The sequence below is a fragment of the Vitis riparia genome, chromosome 9, assembly GCF_004353265.1.
Source record: "Vitis riparia cultivar Riparia Gloire de Montpellier isolate 1030 chromosome 9, EGFV_Vit.rip_1.0, whole genome shotgun sequence".
NCBI lineage: Eukaryota > Viridiplantae > Streptophyta > Magnoliopsida > Vitales > Vitaceae > Vitis > Vitis riparia.
The window spans coordinates 19,407,463-19,428,810 of record NC_048439.1 but is presented as its reverse complement, the minus strand read 5'-3'; the positions used below and the strand labels follow the sequence as shown (position 1 = coordinate 19,428,810).

General features: G+C 30.7%; 1 protein-coding gene across 1 annotated transcript; it reads right to left on the bottom strand.

The window, feature by feature from the left end:
- Positions 1–1,194: 1,194 nt before the first annotated feature.
- LOC117922585 (RNA-binding protein 42-like) lies at positions 1,195–10,094 on the bottom strand. The gene is made up of 7 exons (XM_034840745.1): positions 9,947–10,094; positions 8,073–8,475; positions 7,535–7,712; positions 5,891–5,988; positions 2,501–2,597; positions 1,702–1,787; positions 1,195–1,603 (listed from the first exon to the last, which is right to left on the bottom strand). The coding sequence occupies exons 2-7, from the start codon at positions 8,331–8,333 to the stop codon at positions 1,550–1,552; spliced, it is 774 nt and encodes a 257-aa protein (XP_034696636.1). The 5' UTR covers positions 8,334–8,475; positions 9,947–10,094; the 3' UTR covers positions 1,195–1,549.
- Between the last annotated feature and the right edge of the window lie 11,254 nt (positions 10,095–21,348).

Sequence of the window (21,348 nt, the reverse complement as noted above, 5' to 3'; positions counted from 1 at the left end):
TTTTTCCGATGCTGATTATTGTAGGGTGGTCACCACCTTGAGATTTGGGTCCCATGGCTCCCTATCGGTTTGACCATGAAAGGCTCATCGATTATAAAAAAGAAAAAAAAAATTAATAATAATAAAACTAAAGATAAAAAAATTATTTCCCTTAATAATTTTCTAAATCAAATATTGTATTAATCTTTATGCAATTTAAAAAATAATAGTAGCTTCTACATAAAATGTAAGAACTCTTTGATACTTATCTTGAAGGATAATAGCTTTTAAAAATTATTAAAAAAAAATTACCACCTCAAATTGTACAAATTTTAAGTATCATTTTTAAGGGCATAAAATAAGCTCTAACTTTTAATATAAGAGTTATTGCATTTTGTATAGAAGTTATTACTATTTTCTATTTTTAGAAAACAAGAAACAAAAAGTATATCCAAACAAATACCAAGCCATTCTCTTTAAAATCATTTCTAATGAAAAAACATTTTTAATGAAAACGGTAAAAACATTTTTTTATATGGGTAAATAAGTAGATACATTAAAAAAAAAAAAATGCAAAGAAAAGACGAACCAAATACACATGGAGTATATAAAACGCGCCAAAAGCAGGCCAAAGGACAAAACAACAAACCACTACCAAACCACAGACAACGCCCTAACAAAGAAACGAAGAAGAGAGGGCTCACAAGCCACAACCTAGTCCGCATTCAGCTATCTCAACAGGACTAACAAACCAACCAGAAAAATGAACAGCCTTCTTCACCAAATAGCACACCCCAAGTCACTACCTGGCTCACTTACCCACAACGCCTCCAAAAACACAAGCAGGCCAACTACTGTAAAATCCTTACACAAACCTTTTCCTCTTCAGCTCCCGTTCCCACACCTTAACACTAGCCTGGGCACTTAGAAACCAAATTCCACCCACACTTACTGCTCCTTCACCCTTTTTCGCTAGAAAGATTGTAGTTGATGGAGCATGCCAACTTCCAAAGTTCCCATTCAAAGTGAGAAGCAGAGGAAGGCATCCTCTTGAAACTCAAGCCCACCACTCTACAACCCTTTCTGGGTTCTCCAGTTTTCACAACAGGGACTCAACTTCAATCTCAAAGCTTTCCACAGGCAAACCCAGGTCCTTGCTGAAGGAGAGTAATGGACTCTTCATCATCCATCAATGATTATTAGATTTCCAACAAATGACAGCAGTTTGAAATTTTTTATGATCATGACTAGTTTTGGTGATGAACCAAATTCCAGCAGTGATTCAATCCTAAAAGGGATTGTGTCTTCAAAGACTAATCTAGGAATGAAAGAATAAATAATTTCAAGAGCAGGTTCAAATGCCCATTTCATACACAATATAATGAAAACAATACAAACCTATTAAGGATATCTTTCTTGGGTTTTTTTTTTTATCAGATTCTTTCTTTGGTTACTACCATTAGGTCCAAATGTTCCTATACCCATTCAATTAAACATGGAAAAGAGATGCCATGCATTTACTTTCCAGCTTTACTTGGCTTGCCACCATTAGCTCCGCTTCTTCTGCTGCTCACTTATGCAATATGCTCTTCTTTGAAAGCTTTGGTTTCTTTTGGATATGGTTCTACCAAGTGAGTCAGGAGATGAATAAAGTAAGTATACCCACCCAAAGGAAGGCAAAGCATAAACATGGAAGCCGTAAACACAAAAGTGTGAATATACCTTTTGTCTTTCCAAGGCTTCAGAATCTGTCCTCTCCTTCCAATTGCTCTTCCGTAGTTTGATTGGCCTATTTCCAACATACTTGCCTGAAAATTGAGATTTAAATCAACATATTTAAGCCATTATATCCAAAACTTTTCTCAATGCTCAAACTTTACTAGTCATTATAATGAGCCACCATAACCTTCAGCATTGCCATATCTTCAAGATGTAAAAAAGTACAATTATGTTACTAATAGCAAAAAGTTTTAATATTATACGAACTGCACAATTAACTAGTACTACACTTATTTTGACATTTTTCCTTTTTTTTGTCATGTCAAAGCCAAGGCGTAATTAGGCAGAAATACTCATTACAAAGTTCATCCCATTTTGCATTAGAGCGTCATAAAACATGTAACCATGCTCAATGTTTGCAAACTCATATTCATAATTTGCGTTTGACACCACCATTCTGTCAGTGCAATAACCGGGTAATTATCGATGTTCTTTTTATGCAGTCCATCATCAACAGGTTATTAAAATCCAAAATGTTGCTAATAATTATAGATGATATGTTCTTGAAGATATTGAAGGGTATCAAATCTGATTAACCAGAACTATGATAGGATGCAGATCAAATTTCATAATCTCACATGTAGTGCAAAGAGTGTGTAATAAACCCTATGCTACTGACAGCAAAAGATTACTATGAGTTTTGCTGCACCAATTACATTGATGTTATGCATACTGCCCAAGAAGCAAATCTGAAAATGTGGAAGACGATAGAACCATGTAAAAGATCTATTAGAAGTGATACCGTTCATTTCTTTAAGTGCTGCTGCAAGGTCTGAAGGGTTGGAAAAGCTAACAAACCCAAAGCCCCTGGTTTTTCCTGTCCGCTTATCTCTGACAACCTGTGAATGTGAGGAACTATGCATTAGTTTCCAACCATAAAAAATGAAATGACAAGTCCTCATTCCAAATATTTAACAGACAGCATGCAAGATCACAGCAATTAATGAAATGTCCTACAAAGATGATACATTTCACATGTTCATGGAGATGCAGAGACACAAGATTTGGAACAACGGAATGCAGCCAATAAATTAGTATAGGCAACCCATCACAATGTGCCTGCAATTGCAAAGCTCAGAACCTAAACCTTCGTACCCATTCACTAGCCCACTAAATCTTACACAGCCTGATAAATCATTAGAACCCTATTAGGTTGAAATTAACAGGTTGGTCTTCTTTCAAATGAAAAAAATATGTAGGCCAACATTTGCCCAAAGCTGAAGTGGGAGACAACTTATCTAGTGAGAACAATTCCAAAGATTTGAAGGAAGTTACACTCATTCTCACCGGCAGCTTGATGAAAAAAAAAATAGTTAAAAGAGGTTAGCTTGGAAAATTCTGTCAACTCATTTCAATTCTGAGTTGCTTCATTATAAAATCAAGGGACACCACAGGAAAATAAAAACAGACAACAAAGCTTAGGCCAGCATTAAACACTCAATGAATTCCAAAAAGAACAAGACACATGTTTTACCTTCTATGGGTGACCCAAAACCCAAACCATTGCTAACCCTATGTGTTAACTTATTACCTCCAATAGACAAAACCCAAACCTTCCCTGGGCAGCACCTACTGTACCTATACCATGCTGGGCTGATATTCATCCGAGTGATAAACTGATACCTGTTAACAAAACCCCAATCCAGAACCATCTACTTTAACAGGTTGGCATGTCTAGTTCAAAATTTGCTGGCCCCAACTTGGTTAAATTGTAATAACATTTATTGAGCTCAACTCAAGGTCAAAACTAAACCTGCTTATCAAATACTAATTTGCCTTATTTTTTAAATAGATTGAAAAATTATTTAGAAATATTGCTCAGTAATCTTTGTTTTGATCGGAACATTGTTCAGTAATCTTTCCAAATGCCATTTAAAAAACAAAGGCCACCTAAAAGGATTTATAGACTTGACTAGATTCCAAGTGTTAGGGCAATGATTCTACATTGTATGTTGGCAATTTTGTTCCAAATATTTTTTGGCTTAGGAAACTTTTTAGATAGTGATTTACTCTCCATTGAAAATTCAAGGTTGTTGTTCGCTCAACTGAAAAGTCACAAATAAGTCTAAAAAGGGTTGAGTAAAGACAAGTTAGATTTTCTGATAAGGTAGGGTTGAATTGAAAGTTTTAATTGAGTTAAATTAAGAATTTAACAAGAAAAATCTTTCCAAATACTAAAAATAATTTGGAAATGAATTTTAAATTGAGGATTTAAAATTAAGAATTTTAAAAAGAAATTTCTTTTCAAATATTTTTTTAATTTAAAATATGAAATATTTCCAAATCCTTTTAAAACTCTTAAGTTTCTAAATTTTTTTTAGTAAAATATGATTCCTAAATTGATTCCAATTCCGCTAGCTTTTTTATTTATTTATTTATTTATATATATACCCTACCTAAATGTGTTTTTTAGGAAACACATTGAGAGAGACTCAACCTAACTTACCCTACCATTCTCAATCTCTTGAGAAGGATTCAAAATGTTGAATCTTGGGTTGTTTGAAGACCTACATCCCTTAAGCTAGGTTGAGGAGTATTCATAGAAGCAATTGGAGATTGTTGCATCACAAACGTGGATCGAGATATAGGTTTTAGAGAGTAAGTCTTTAGGATAAAACAATCAAGTAATTTTATGTAAATTTATCTCATATAGTGAATTTAGATTTAAAGTCTTAGATTTCATGTTTTTTATCTCCACAGTTAGTGTGAGGGTTTTCCACGTAAAAATTCTTATGTCTTTTGCATATTTGTTTGCTTTTGGATACTATGTTTATCCCTGATATCTCACAAGTTAAAATTTGGTTATAATATTCAAAGCTTATATTTTAATCTTTTTAAAAACACCCATTCACCCCCCTTTGGGTATTATCCTACTGGACATTGGTTTTTCACCAAGAAACCTTTAATCAAGTTGCCAATTGAGCCCACGCATTACTAAACCTATTGAGTGAATCGGATCAAATTTAACAAACTCAACTTCTAATATCCACCCAAGCTCCCCATATCTCATATCACATGGTTGGACCTAATCTTGATTAGTTTTTAAATCTCATGTTTAGGAAACAAAAAATTTATTGCTACTCTTACAATCCTAAGGACATAAAATTCCAAGGGCCCTTGAGGCCAAGCACTAGAGATAGAGAGATTCCAAGTTTGATTGGATTGAACCCCCAAAAATTCCAAGAGTTATCAATTGCCAAATCCTATGATTTATAAAATTATATGAAGCAACCTTCCAACTACAATTGATTTTTATAAGTTTCCAAAAAATCATACAAATTATGAATAATTTTGATTATAGAACAAAAGAAAAAAAGAGTGCCAACTACAATCAAGACAATAACAGTTGGAATATATCATTAACTACTTTGAAATCAAATGCTAGCCATCCTAATAAGAAACCTTTATAAGAAATAATACAAATTTCAAGCATACTAGCAACAAATCAAGTCACAGTGATGGTAATACATAAACTATCCTAGACTTAGGCAAGACGCGGTGAAATACTTGAGCAAACCTAACTCCATAGAAAATATCATACAAATTATGAATAATTTTGATTATAGAACAAAAGGAAGGAAAAAAGAGTGCCAACTTCAATCAAGACAATAACAGCTGGAATATATCATTAACTACTTTTAAATCATATGCTAGCCATCCTAATAAGAAACCTTTATAAGAAATAACACAAATTTCAAACATACTAGCAACAAACCAAGTAACGGTGATAGTAATATATAAACTATCCTGGAGTTAGGCAATACACTGAAATATTTGAGCAAACCTAACTCCCTTGATTTTGCTTTTTCGTCAAATGAGATATTCCGGATACCATGCTTTACAAAATAAGTCATTGGGAACAAAACAATAAACTGCATCTAGTAATATTACTTATTCAACTTTCTCCATATTGTGCGTCTTTCAGATTTCTATATGAATTCAAACATCTAACAAATGTATAGACTAATGAAAAACCCACCTTAAAAGCACACAAATTTCAAGAGCTCTGTACACTTGACAAGAAAGTAGTGAAGAGGATATGCAAAAAACAACAATACACCAAGCAAACAATATCTAATAATAGAGTTCCTAATAAAAAAAAGTATAAAACTTGAGGGAAATATAAACTTACTCTAGCCATATTGAAGGAAGGAAATCGTGAAAATGCTTTTGAAAGAACGTCATCGTTCACCTCATTGCCAAGATCACCACAAAATAAACGATAATCATCTGCAGAATGCCATCAGTTCTTCCAAGCATGAGAGAAGCATATCCAGGCAAAAAGGAGAGGTAGGAACATAAATAGCATCATAGAAACAGTGTGAATGAACCGATGTGAAGTCAATGGTCAACAAGAAAAGCATATAGCACATGGAAATCTACCTTTCTTACATGTTGTGTATTATATTCATGATCCTTTTTTTACCTATGAAGAAATGACAGATGGCAACTCAGATATGCTTGTACTAATGTAACCAATCCCACATTCAGACTGAATCCTAACATAATTAGATCTTTGGCCAATGGCTTGTCCACAAAACCCAGAGTTTGGCATTACCCTTTCACTAGACCAAACAGGCAGTTATGATATTTTTATTAGGGGTAAACAATGGCTTTGGATGGATAAGGTTAAGTGCATAGATTGAACCAATTCCCTCAACATGGCCCAAATCAACTCATCCATAATGCAAAGGAAAGAAAGTTGAACCTGATCCTTCTAAGGAAAGCCGAAGCAGATCTAGAGAAGATCAAAATTTGATTGTAAGTAAAACCTAAATCAATTCTTATGCCCACACTTCCAGTAGTCCACATCAGCAACTACTTTTTTTGTTGGAGAATTTTTTCCTCAAGTGCATAAAGCAATTTTAGTGCTACAAATTGCTTTTTCTGCCCATACACTTTGCAACTAGTTTTACAAGAACCGCTCACCTTTTTTTGGTATTACCATTCAATGAAATAAATATGAATGTTTCTGATTATATATATACGTAGAGAGAGAGAGAGATGTATAAACAACCTACGTTCAAGTTACTTAAGGTCAAAAACTAACTTTTAGTCCCTTTAAAAATGGAAAATAATATGATTTTTTTTTTTTGATATTTAGCCCACTGTTGTTCAAAGGTATCAATTACCTCGTAGATATTTCTCTATGAAGATTGGGAAACCTTATATTCTCATCCTCAAATAGCTTTTGGAATGTCTATCTTTTGACATCCAAAATTTACAAGAGTACAGTGAAGTTATGTGACTGTTGTGTAAGTGAGTGATATGATGTATATAACTATAGATATGGTCAAGGATCAAATGAACAATCCATTGAGAAAAAAATATCCTAAGAAAACATGATTTCAAGGGAAATCTGAATGCAATAAAGCTTGCCTGTGTGTTCTGTCCCAACATTTTACACTCTCCTTCAACACATACCATCAAGATCTCTAAGTTAAGGAGATTTACAGTGAGCACATCACAAATATTATAACATCACATCTTTTGTGTTAATACCTCATTGCTTTTCTCATTTTACTTCTGATGACATTTTAAAAATTAATATCCAATTAGAATGACAATTTAATGTTTTTGAGAGCTGTTCTAGTTTATTGGCCTTGGACTAAAAATCTTAAGACTTGATCTCTACATCTTACACAGATTCCAGTTTATCTGAAGCACTACGCTCTTCTATAAAGATATCAATTTCTAGAAGTTAGGAGTAATTTTCACCAAATATGTGCAATCATGCAAAAAGAAAGGGCAAGATAAGAGGGAAAATGAATCATACTTTCTGGCCAATCCGCAAGCGTTGGATCCTCCCAAGTTTGGCCAGCAACTTTACGAGGAATTGCTCTCTTCTTTGTCTCAGCTTTGTGCTCAATTTCACTGCTAGCAAGAGCAGCTTTTACACTCTCGAGAGCTTCAGGTGTGATTGTCTGTGCATCCCTTTGGAATAACTGATGAGCCTGTTCACATATGCCACAAAATTACAAACATGAATGTTACCATACCCAAGCATTACACAACTAATCTCTGGAAAGAAACACCTTATATTTGTCTTTAAAAGAAAAAATTATGCCCTTAAAGGAAAAACATTAACTTCTTTCTGAAACAGTCCCATGTTTAGCATTTTCAATGTAGCATTTCCATCCCAAATCTGCTCATTTCATTGTTATTTTGAAAAGTTTTTCCATCTATTATTGATCTCACAATAGAAAGCAACTCTGCAATAGAAAGCACACTTTTTGAGTCCCATGGACCCACAACCCCAAGTTCAAGCATTGAAACCACAAACAAAAAAATAAAAAGAAAAAGAAAATTCTCACCTGCTGATATTGCGGGAGCGAGTAGACACCAGCACCAGGAGCCGAAGCTGGGTATACAGGAGCAATGGTTGAAATCTTGACCGGTGGCACAGGTACATGGACAGGCGGTGGAGAAGGGGCAACATAGGGCTGAGGGTACTGAGAAACAGCCATTGGACCTGACTGTTGAAGGTGAAAGGGCAGAGGAAAATAAGAAGCATTTGAGTATGTGAATTGGGAGGATGAAGAAGAAGAAGATGATGAAGCAGAGGTCGAAGTCATGGGTGGGAGAATGAATCTAGGGTTTCTGGTGGTGGTTATTGAAATCTATGTTCCTTGTTGGAGAAGAAGGATATGGGAAAAAAAACCTGGTGAAAAAGAGATTGAACAAGGGAACAACAAAATCATAGGAGCTCTTGGAATGCTGTGCAAGGGAAAAACAAGTTAATCCATTATAAATCAACAAATGAAAAAATAAATGTACAAAATTATTTATTAAATAAATAAACTTTAAAATTTTTTTAAAAAAATGCTTATTCTTTTTTTGACTGTTTTCAAAAATTTTTAAAACTTTAAGATAAAAAAATGTTTATATTAATTTTTTTTAAAAAAAAAATCTTAATAAAAGGAAAAAAATACAAATAAATTAATTTCTTATTTTTAAAATTAATTAATACCTTATTCTCCCACCTATTATTTTTATGGCCAAGCACTTAGGACTCTCCATGGGGATTCAAACCTTGGGGAGCTGACTGCTCCACAACAACCAGCACCAGGTAAATTGTTTTCATAAGAATTCTAGTTTCTCTATTTAGAAACAGTATTAAAAGAAGGATTTTACAGAGGATGAGATACAAAGAGGCAGAGATCACGTAGAGTCCATAGTGAAAAGGGCATTTTGAGAAACATATTGGGAAGTAATATCACAATGCATAAACTTCTAAATAAAAAATCAACTGCAACAACATATAACTAATACTGATCTATATTTATTTATAGTATATATAAAAGTACAACAAGTTTCTTCCTAAAATACCCTTATTATATCACTCATTTCCCCTCACATTTCATATTTTTATTATTTATATTAATAAATTCATTGTGATAAATTCATTTTTTTTATTATTTAATAAAATTAAAAATTCATTTATTTATTTATTTTTCCTTTTTAAGATGAGAGTTTTTACTTCTTCTGTGATCTTTCTTTTTCTTCCAAACGCTTTCATTTACATTGGGATTCAGGTGCCAATTTTATCCTAGCCAAATTTGTTTATTTATATAATTGCACTAGATGATGCTCCCAGATAATTAATTTGATGAGAATTCTAGTTTGAGCTACAGTCTAGAATTCAAAATTTTCATCAAGGTTAAAGCATTAAAGGAGAAACCCCAGTCCTCTGTTTGGTTTCCAAGAAAATAGAGCAATAAAAGAAAACAACATTTTCATTCCTTTAATATGCATCATTTTTCGCCACCAAAAAAGAAAAAACACTCCCAAATAACAAATACCATTAATCAAACAAAAATTTCAGTCTGAGCTATAATCCAAACTGGCAATAGTTCGCTGTTCAAAGGAAAACCCTAGAATTCAAAACTTCCAGCAACAGCTTTACCAATTTATAAAGCACTCAAGAGTGAAATCTAACCCTCCGTTTCGATATTGATACCAAGAAAACGAAGGAAAGAAAAACATTTTGATTACCATGTTATATCTCTCATTTTCTTTGCTGCCAAACAATCCAAAAAAAAAAAAAACCTCAGATAAACTTAGCAAGAGAGTCATGCGAATTTAAGGTAAAGTACAATATTCTGCATTCTCGAGCCCTAATGATCAAAATTTTATGACTACCAAACGATTGTACGGACTGAATTGGGAATATAGGTTGGAACAGTACCTTGAACTCAGAGATCAATCGTAACGCAGCGTTTGGAGACGGAATGAACGAATGCTTGTCTAGAAGAGATTGGGGCATCTTCTACTACAATCAAACCCTAAGGAGTTTGGTCTGTAGATAGTGGGCTGAGCCTGGGTCGGCCCAATTTTTTACTCTTGGGCTCTTATGCTTCCTAGGCCTGTTGATCAAATATAACCCAATATCACTTCACTCACTTCAAAGATTTCAATCTAAAATCTAAGGGCCTGTTTGTTTAGTGTTTTCAAGAACTGTTTTCTGTTCTTGAAAACAAAAAACACCAAAAACTCGTTTGGTTGAGAGAGTCGTTTTTGTTTTTGTTGTTCCCCGTGTTCTCAAAATGGCACTGTTTAGAGAACAACAAAATGTTGTTTTCCCTGTTTTTCTACTGTTTACATAACAAAATTAAACAACAAAAAACTCATCTGTTCTCCGTGTTTTTTTTTTCTTCCCGTTCTCGTCTCTTCTCCTCTCCAGCACAGTCGCGCGGCCTCTTCTTGATTTTTCCCGTTTCTCGGTTTTGATTCAAGTTCGTGAAATTTAAATCCAATGGCACAATAGCAAAGAGACCCCTAAAACGGATCCAGAAAACACAGGGAGCAAAAGAAAATCAATTTTTTTGGTTTTCTTTGGGGGTTTTGCATGAATTTTCTCGGAAATCAAACGAGGATGAATTTTCCCGGAAATTGAATGGGGCATGGATTTTCTTGGGAATCAAACGGAGGTTGAAAAAAAATAATAATAACACGATTAGATTAGTACCTGCGAGGATTGAGAGTGGCAGAGTGAGAGAAGGGCTTTTTTTAGGGATTTTTCCGGCTGGAGGGCAACTTCAGAAAAGGGCTTCTTGATGGCAGAGTGAGAGGGTTTTTTTAGGGATTTTCTCGGCTGGAGGGCAACTTCAGAAAAGGGCTTCTTGATGGCAGAGTGAGAGGGCTTTTTTAGGGAGAGGGCAACTTCAGAAAAGGGCTTCTTGATGCCCGAGTGAGAGAAGAGGGTGGCATTTTGAATTTTAGTTTTAGTAGAGATAAAAAAAAAAATTAACAAACCACGAGAACAATTTTATCTCCAATATGCTATAATTTTTAATAAAATTAAAGATTAAATAAAAACCAATTAATAAAAATGATTTTATTATGTTTGATTTATTTTAAATATATATATTTTTTTATTTTAAAATTAATAAAATAAATAATTTTTTAATTTAAATGAACTATATATCTAAAAATTATTTATAAATTTATAATATAAATTACTTGAAGAAAATATTTTATTAATTAGAAAGAAAAAAAAAACATCTTTCAAATGTGTTTTTTGTTTTATTTGTTCTAATTCTTTTTTTATTAACTCAACCAAACATGTTTTTTTGTTTTTGAGAACAAAAACTGTTTTTCAAAATTCAGTTCCCAAACACAATTTTTTTTTTAAAAACATCAAAAACTGTTCTTAAAAACTATTCTCAAAAACTGTTTTTCAGAACAGTTTTCAAAAACAGTAACCAAACAGGCCCTAAGCCTCAATTTCATAAGTTTTTTCGAAAACAATTTTGAAAAATAGTTATTTAAACCGCTTTTAAAACTCTTTTATAATGTTTTATAAAACAAAAATCTATTTAAAAACTTTAAATATTTTCAAACCATTTTTTGTATTTTCAAATATTTTTAAAAATAATTTTCATCCATATTAATTTATTTTGAATCATTCCCCATATCTATGTAATTAATTTTTAAAATAAGCCTTAATAAATAAGTGAAAGTAACTAAAAAAATTAAAACATGTTCTTCAAAAATACCTTATTTCTTGTTTTTCTGTTTTTTAAAATAAAAAATTGTTTTTTATTTTTTGATTATTAAACCTGTTTTTCAAATTTTTTTTTCCTTAAAAACATAAATTTATTTGAAAAATCGTTTTCAACCCTAAAGTATTCCTTAAGAATATGATTCCAATTAGCATACTAAGTTACAAATATCTTCACCTTATCATCCTTTTTCTTAAGAATATGATTCCATCACCATCATCTATTAAATTTTGATAAGTATCATATATAATATATTTAATTAATTTTTATTTTAATAGATGGTTTTATTTATCAAGTTATAAAATTATGTAATTTTTTTTTATCAAAATAATAATAAACCAAAAAAAAGAGTTGTTTTGCGCTTCCAAACTATATGTAATATAAACTCATTTGGTTCGGTAAAAGTTGAAGTCAAAATTATAATTTTTAAATAATAAAAGTTTTATTAAACATGAAAAAAGCTCCTTAAAAAATAATATTTTATTAACTTTTTAAAAAAACTATAAGGGTCGTTTGGTAATTATTTTTTAAAATAGTTTTTTATTTTTCAAAACAAAAAACTTAGAAAACTCATTTAATAATTAAAAATTGTTTTCTATTTTCTATTTTTAGTAACAAATAATAGAATGTTTTCAGATAACATTTTTTAGTTGTTTTCACTTGTTTTCTAAAGGTTGTTTTAAAAAATAATTATATAAATATTTAGAATGATTAAAAATAAAATATTACATATAAAAATTATTTTAAAAATATATTTGAAAACATTCTAAGTTTTCAACCAGATTTTTGTTTTATAAAATGTTAGAGAACAATTGATTGAACTAATTTGAAGTTTGAATTTGAGTTTGAATATTTGTTTTGAACTTTATACATTTCTTGATATTTATTTTGGACTCGTTTTTGTTTTTTATGAACTCATTCCACTATTGATATTACGTTGGTTGAACATGAATTTATGACACCTGGAGAACCAAATTTCATGGAAGAAAATAAAGCTTAAAAAGGTTGTAAATAGAATATTAAACTTGTTGTAAGGTTGTTTGAGTACATATTTATTTCTCCACTTCTATTTATTTTCATTTCCATTGATACTTGTAAATATTCTTTGTATATATTTATTAAGTGTATATAGAATTAAACAATTGATAATTGAGAAATTTTGTTTTAATAAAATAAATAGTTCGGTAATTATGTTTTAATAAAAATAAGTTCACAAAATACTCTTCTTAATAAAAAAAAGTTTTTTTAAAATAAAAAGTTTGAAAAATGCTTTTAGGAAAATCCGAAAATTGTTATTAACATAATTAGAAAAAATGTTTTAATAATAAATATTCAAAATTTATTTTTTTAATAAAAATTGTTCAGAATTTTGATTTTTAAATAAAATTGCCCAAAGGTTAATTTTTAATAAAATTGTCCCAAAAAATTCTCTTTTCCTAATTAGAATGAGATTAAATGTAATTTTTATAAATATAGGTTCTAAATATTTTTTAAATGAGAATAGGATGAGAGTTTTTTGCAAATTAAAGTTGTAAAAATTATTTTCTTGATAAAATTGAATTGGAAATATTTTAATAAATAAAGTTTGTAAAGAAATTAATTCATTTGTAAATAAACTCAAATTAAAATATTTTTGCAAGTAAAGTTGTAAAAATTCTTTCTTTTTATAGTAAAAGCAAGTAAAAATCATTTTTATTATCAAATTATTTTTTTTTTGTAATAAATTCTTTTGATAAAATGAGTAAAAATAACTTTCTTGAAAATTAAATACAAGTAAAATTGAATCAAATAATTTATTGAAAATAAATGGAAAATTTATGTTCATAAAAAAAATGAAATCATTCATTTGAAATTGTTTTAAATTTAAAATATTATTTTTTAATTAGTTTAATAAATCAATATGCATAATTACCTTATCATTTACCTTATACATTCTTACAACCTACTTTTATCAATTATTTTCTTGTATATTGATTTGTATTCTTAATCCTAGTATCCATAATTAATTAATTAATTGGTATAATTCTCTTCATTCGTTTAGTAGAGACCATTGGTATATGGGCTTAAAGGGTGCTACGACTTATCACCGTGTCTTCCTAATAAGTATCCTGATCTCAAAATCTAAACGCGATTTTTACAGACATGTCTTTTTCAAATAAAGAGTCACACATGGTTTTTTTTATTTATTTTGTTTTTCCTTTTAAAAATAAACTAAAATAAGTTGCGACTCCAAGTCTTTTTCTAAAAATTATTTTTTCACAAATGAAAAGCGAGTCTCGCTGTTTCAAATGGGAATGTATGTGAAAAATATGGGTCCATAAGGATATATAAGGAAAAAAAATAGAGCAAACAAGGCAAATTAAGTGATAAAACATACATCGAGATAAAAAGTTCTCCAAAATCCGATATGAACAAGTTGGAATTTTATTATTAATAAGATTTGTTTATACATAGTTCATAAAAAATAACTAAATTATTTCACTTGTAAGAATAGACATAAAAGAGGGAGGATTGGATCAAGCCTAATAGAATTGAGATGTTTGTCTTGGCACATACAAAAAAATATGGGATGCTTGTCAATGATCATTCTAAGGAGATTATGGTAATGAAGTAAATGAATTTTATATACATCTAATTCAATCATAGCCACATACTAAAATTATTTTAGAACTCTAATAATTTTTTTCCTTTGTTTTTATTTTATTTTATTATTATTTATAATTTTAGGATCACTTTTAGCAATTACTATCCCTACATGAGGGGATATCTTCTTTGGATTATGCATCATCTATAACATTTACATTTGTAGATGAGATATATACGTAAGTAATGGGTCCAGAGAGGCATGGATATGTTCATGGGTATGGATTCGTTCCTACTTCTACAAGGTCTTTGGTTCTACTAGTAGAAGGCAATAGTAGGTACTCTTGCAACATAACTTGAAAGTGCTCAAAAGCTTCTAATAACTATAGAACAAAAGCTTACAACTACAATTGAAGAACTTTCACATGTGAAAGAAACATTTGAAGAGCGGTTGATAAAAATTCAAAGGAAGACACAAGAAAAAAGTGAAAAAAGAGTTGCAGGAAAAATGATGGAAAATGCAAAGACAAATGCAAACATAACTTCAAGAACATATGATGTAGATGATGCAACAATATCAATCAAGGTAGTAGAATTGTGGAGATTATGATACATATTTATATGATAACTTCTCCTATTTTTTATTTATATGACTATTATGTGATGTTTGGTTGGTTGACTTGTTACATTATGTTAGAATGTGAAACTAAATTTGAATATCTTTTGTTGTTTTTGGGTCATATTATGCTTCGATTATTTGATGACATATATTTATATATAAGTTGTTAACTGCCTAGCTTAGGATAATTGATTGTAGTATATTATACTATATTTAAAAATTGAATTTTGAAATTGTTTTAGTTGCTTAATTGAATATACAAGTCTAAAATGAGTTTGTACAAGTTTATAATGGATTTGGAAAAGGTGAATATATAAAAGACTAGTTGTCTAAATATGATGAATTTTAGTCATGACTATTAAAAACTGTGACCATAAGTTAACTTTTAGTCATAGTCAAGTAATAAATTGTGACCATATTTTAGTATTTATGGAGGACTACATATGATACATTTTAGTTGTAATCATTATTAAAACCATGACCATAAGTAAATATTTAGTCACAGTCCAATAAGTGACCATGACCATAAGTAATCATTTAGCCACGATCAAGTAAGTGACTTTGACCAAAAGTTATAATTTAGTCATAGTTCAGTAAGTAATTGTGATCATAATTTAGTATTTCATCATCTTTTTACATTGAACGTGACCATAAGTATACAAATAGTCATGCTTTCTTACTTTGATTGTGACAGTAAGTCCTAATGAAGCACATGTTTATAGAACTGTGACCAAATTTGATAGAAAACAATAAAGTGTCTCTCAATTATTATCACAATTTTATTTATTTATTATTTTTATTTTATTTTTATGTTTTTCACAAAAAATAGAACCATATAATCATGGTCACTTAGCAAACTGTGACCAATACCTTTACCCGCACCTACTATTATGACCCTCAGTCACAATTTCACAAGACCATGACAATTGGTTTTGGTCATGGATTTATAATATTTGGTCACGGTTGTTGATCGTGACCTAAAGATATATTTCTTGTAGTGGTGGGAGCCTCACATGCCTTAAGGCCCAAGCCAATTCTAGTGGAAATTGGGGTGGTTCGGGTCGGAAACCCTTAATATATGTTATGTCTACATAAGATTCCCCTTCCTATATGTGTGCACAAGTCTAACAACTTTTTACAAATCCAAATAAAAATTAATTTTCTTTCACTATTGAAATCTTAACCAAGTCTTGAAAGCAAGTTAATGTGGAACGAGTAAAGAGAGTTCAAACGAGTTTTTAGATCATGTATTAACTTAATTGATTTAATTAATTTTTTATTAATTTCTTGTTTTGGACCATTCGACCTTTATAGGAGAGTCCCATTGGTTTCTGTCTATAAAAGGTTGTGCACCCCTCCCCCCTCCCTAATTTATTCATTCAAGTTATGAGATGATTTGATTCTCCTTCTCATTGTTACTCACTGCCAATCCGCTTCAACAAAGTAGTCTTTCCAAAGAGTAGTGTTTTCATATTCCTATTGCTCCATGCCATCCTATTCTTAATGTTGTTGCATCCATTCCCTTACATACCCAAGATTGATTTGCTACCTTACTATGATCTTCATTTTTCGGTGTTTTGCTATTGTCTTATTTTAGGTTTTACTACAACCTCTACCCTACTTTCCATTGTAGCCACCATTAGAGTGCACCTAAGATAAGGTCTTAACTATTGTATCCTTGAGGTAGAACGTTGATTCCCTTCTACACTGAGGTTTTTTTTTAAGGAGGGCAAACCTACTTTAAAGACAATGTCTTGTCATACCTTAGTCTTTTAATCAAATAAATATCCTATTCCAGTCTTTGTGCTTCTTATTTGTTCAATTTTTGGGCTTAGTCAAGTTGCTTATTTATTTTTTATTTTGGTGACCTCTTGAACCAACAATCTTAAAGTAGGTTCCTTAAATGGACACTTCCTTAGTTCAAATTTGTCTTAGCATTGTTAAGATTGATCATTTTAATAAGACATTCTTCAGGTGATGATATGAAAGAGTTTTTTCTATAATTGATGTTGTGAACTTAGGACATGTTTTAATTGAACCAAAACCCAATGACAACTCTGAGTTTTTTCTTACCTGAGAAACTAGTAATAAATAAATTAGGCATATCATCCTTAGCGCACTCACGAATGAATTGTTTGATGTTTATTATAAATACAAAGTAGCTAAGGACATTTAGGATGTAATAAATAAAAAAAATATGTTCTAGAAGATGTAGGAATCCAAAAACATGTCATAAGGAATTTTAGAAAATTCCAAATGACCGAGGATAAAGATGCATCATCTCAAATCCTCGACTATTACTTGTTAATTAATGACTTAGCTAATGATGACGTAAAATTGCTTGAACCTTTTGTGGTTGGATATTTATTATAGACTCTTTTATATTCTTGGAAAGATTATAAAAATAACATGAAGTACAAAAGAAAACAAATGTCCTTAAAAAAAATGTTATAATTCATGTGTCTATTGAAGAATAAAACCGAAATAAGGATAATGCTAATAAAGCTAAGGAACTATCCTCTAAGGCTATTGTAGTAGAAGAAAAACCTAGGTAAAAAAATAATAGGTCTAAGAAGCAAAACTCTAGGACCAAGCCTAATACAATAAACAAAGTTCAAAACTTAACTATCAAAAAAAGGGGTAACTACTTTGTCTGTGGTAAGACTAGACATCATGCAACTCAATGCCACCACAAGAAGAGACTTAAGAAGTTCAATCTAAGAGTAAACTTGGCAGAGATAGAGATAATCATTGCAGTTGTCTTTTTTGAGGTGAGCATGATCATCAATGTAAAGGATTGGGTGGTAAACTTTGGGACTATCAGACACATCTATGGAAACATAAGTGAATTCACTTCCTATACCACGATAAAGGACTGAGAAGAACAAGTATTCATGGGCGACTCTAGAACTTCCCTAGTGATTGGCAAATGAAAAGTTCTCCTCAAGCTAACATTGGGAAAAATGTTCGCCCTTAGTAATGTCTTTCATGTGCTAGAGATCCGTTCAAACTTGGTGTTAGTATCTCTACTAAAAAAATATAGGAATGAGGATCTTATTCGACTTTGATGAAATCACGTTAACTAAGAATGATGTATTTGTTTGAAAAGGCTATTGTAATAAGAGTTTTTTTATGTTGAATGTTTTTTAAATCATCAATAATAATGCATCTTCTTCTGCTTATGTAGTTGACTCTTGTGATTTATGGCATGGTAGAGTTGGACATGTAAACTTTTCTTATATAAAGAAAATGATTGATCTAAGCACAACTATTCTCTTGAAAGCTTGAGCCTCCATTTCTCAATCCTTTCAAAATCTTTCTTGAATGTATCTATTAGATACAAAAGTCAGAAACTTACAATATTTAACCTTTGATAAGGACTTTGAGGGATCCACTAATGAGCAGGAAGAAGGACTTTAAGGAATTCACTAAGAAGCATGAAGGAGTGCTACATTGATGGCATAGAAAAAGAGTATAAGTATTGACACTATAAGACTTTAGTGAGTAGGTGCATTCGATCAAGTAAAGTGGTTTATCTTTTTCTGATATGGATTATTTAGTACTTATTTAAGGGCCGAGAGAACATTTGTAGTTATTTACCCCATAGGGGTAGGGGTATTAGGTGTTTTTTTTTTTACCTCTTAGTGGTGTTAGATGGTTTTTCCACGCTAAATCATGTGTGTTTATTTGTATGATTGAACATCTTGCATATGAAATTGATAATATATTGATCATAATTGAATAATTGGAATAATTTTTTTTTCAAGGATAATCACTTAGATTATCTATTCATTCCCTCTCTAGGTAATTTCTTATGTCAACACAAAATTTCTTTCAAGATGAATACAAAAACTATATTCTCCACAAATGTGAAAGTATATCTTTACTCCGGAATTTACATTTTGATTCAATTGGTCTTCAAATTGAATGCACAATTATCACAAATACTACAAAAAAAGGTCCATTATTTAAGAAGTAATTATTTTATTGTTGAATTCCTTAAATATCATTTAGTATTATTTTTTTTTTGTCTTCCTTTTAATGGATAGTCTCAAGGCAATTATTTCTATGTTATGTGTACTAATAATTATTTCTTCTAAGGGAAGGTGTACTAAAGTAATGACATTATTGGTGGTTGTTTTCCAATGTTAAGGAGTCCTGTTTTGGATATTTACTAATTTTGTAGAAAAAAATAGTTAATATTACATCTTGAAGCATGGATTATTAGGAAGTTTATATCAAGAAAAAATATTTTCAAAATTTCATTTGAAGTTTAGATTTTGACAAATCTAGATTTAAGAATAAGACATATAAAATTGCATTTACTTTGTATGTTACAAATCGAATGCGGAGCCTTTTAGTTTAAAAAATGCTTCCTTAGAATATCAAAATATAATGAATGAAATCTTTGATCCCTATACAAAAATTTTGAATTGCATATATTAACAACATATAATATCCTTTTAATCAATTGATCAACATTTTAAGCATAGTTAGGTTTTTCATTATATGATAAAGAAACATGGATTGGTAATCCTGACTTACAATGAAAATGTTTCAAACAGAGATTAGATTTTTAGGTCATGAAATCTATTGAGTTACTATTAGACCAATTCAATGATCCATTAAATTTGTGGACAAACTCCTAAACGAAATCAAGGATTATAGGACTATCAATCGAGGAAATTACAAAGTCCAAGTTTTATATAATCCAATTAAAAATTCACCATAATTCTCTTATATGTTAATTAATGTAAAAGTTAATTAATCAAATCAGAAAAATCAAGTAAATTAATTAACACAAAGAACATTAGATATACATGAAAAAATAATTTATAGTCTCTTAAAATCTCCCTAGATATAAAAAAAAAAACCTGTCAGTCAAATGATTCAAATGATAGTAAATCATATCCATTACATATGTGTGAAACCAATGTTTGGTTAATCTCGGTTTTGATGATAACAAAACAAGTTTTAGAACTAATGATTATATTTCAAGTATGATTAGGCAAGACGATTTTCAAAGTGGTAATCACAAAAACAAATCAAATCAAGGAAAAATCATGAAGAAGAAGACCACCTCAAAGAGAAGTGTTTTTCAAGAGCCAAGTTTCATAAGATCTCTTTGTAAGGTTGTTGGTGCACTAGGATTTTCATGCATTAAATTCTTTACTTATGCACCAAAATCATCTAAGAGTTATTTTGTTTTAAATACTTTTAAAATTGGATGATTTTATGTTTTCCACTAAAATCTTGTGTCAAATGTTTTTCAAACTTGTTTAAAAGGTTTTAAGTTGAAAAAGTTGGTTATTGAGCCAAAAATGGCTCAACGGGTTGAGTCGGATGAGGAACCAGTTGATCCCCAACTCAACCGGTCGATGGTGAAAAAAACTTTCTCTTTCTTCTAGAACGGTTGTTCAACTGATCAAGGTTGAACCTCAACCGGTTGAGGTCCGGTTGAGTTCCAACGGTTACTTGCCAAACATTAAATGCTAACGGCTAGTCAATCGGTTGACCCCCAACGACTAGTTTAACTTTTTTCTTCTATAAAAAAACTTCAATCTTCATTGTTTCATGTGCTTAACCTTCCCAAACCTTTCTTGAATATATTTGAGCCTTGGAAGAGTGTTTTTGAGTGAACCATTGTTTTAAAACTTGCATATCTTTAGTACACCTTTCAATCTTAGTTTTCTTGTATCATTTGAGCTTAAAGTTTTTATACTAGGATTTTGTGAGATCAATTATTTGTATATATTTGAGAGGAAGATTCTCAAGTGTAGGGTATCACTTGAGTGGTTGTTCAAGAGTGGGGTATCTCTTGAGAAGTGTAAAGGGTGTTTGGAGCCAAAAGTCTAAGAGGGTGGATTGGAACCATAATCCAATTGTATTGCTTGAAGGCTTGGTTTGAAAGCCTTGAACTGGTGGAACCTCAAGCTTGGGATTGAAGTTAAAGGAGAGTGGATATAACATAGGTTGCGTTGAACCACTATAAAATCTTGTGTTTGCATTCTCTCTTCCCTACTCTTTTACTTTATATGCAAATTGTCTTTATATTATTTTATTATATACTTGCATATATTTATCTCTTACATTCACTTAGTTTAAATTTGAAAAAAGAGACTATCTCCCTATTCACCCCCCCTCTAGGGTGATTACCATAGGTTGTATTAGCCTAATTTTTCTAACAATATGAAAAAAGAGAGTACATAATTTAAACAAATTTGGATACATCTATTCCTAAGGGTTTTATATCGTTCAACATCTGTACTCTTCTTTCACGTTTTTTTATGTAATACCTTGTGTAACTTAGTGTATCACCTTAAATTCATGCTAAGGCTTGTAGATTGATGTATCACCATGTCTTTCTGTTGAAAAGAATGATTT

Excerpts from the sequence above, each read along its gene's own strand:
- LOC117922585 (XM_034840745.1), bottom strand. The coding sequence starts at position 8,333 with ATGACTTCGACCTCTGCTTCATCATCTTCTTCTTCTTCATCCTCCCAA. Across the intron at positions 5,989-7,534 it reads GCTTGCGGATTGGCCAGAAA|ATGATTATCGTTTATTTTGT; the intron begins GTATGATTCATT and ends GGCATTCTGCAG. Across the intron at positions 2,598-5,890 it reads CTTCCTTCAATATGGCTAGA|GTTGTCAGAGATAAGCGGAC; the intron begins GTAAGTTTATAT and ends TCACATTCACAG.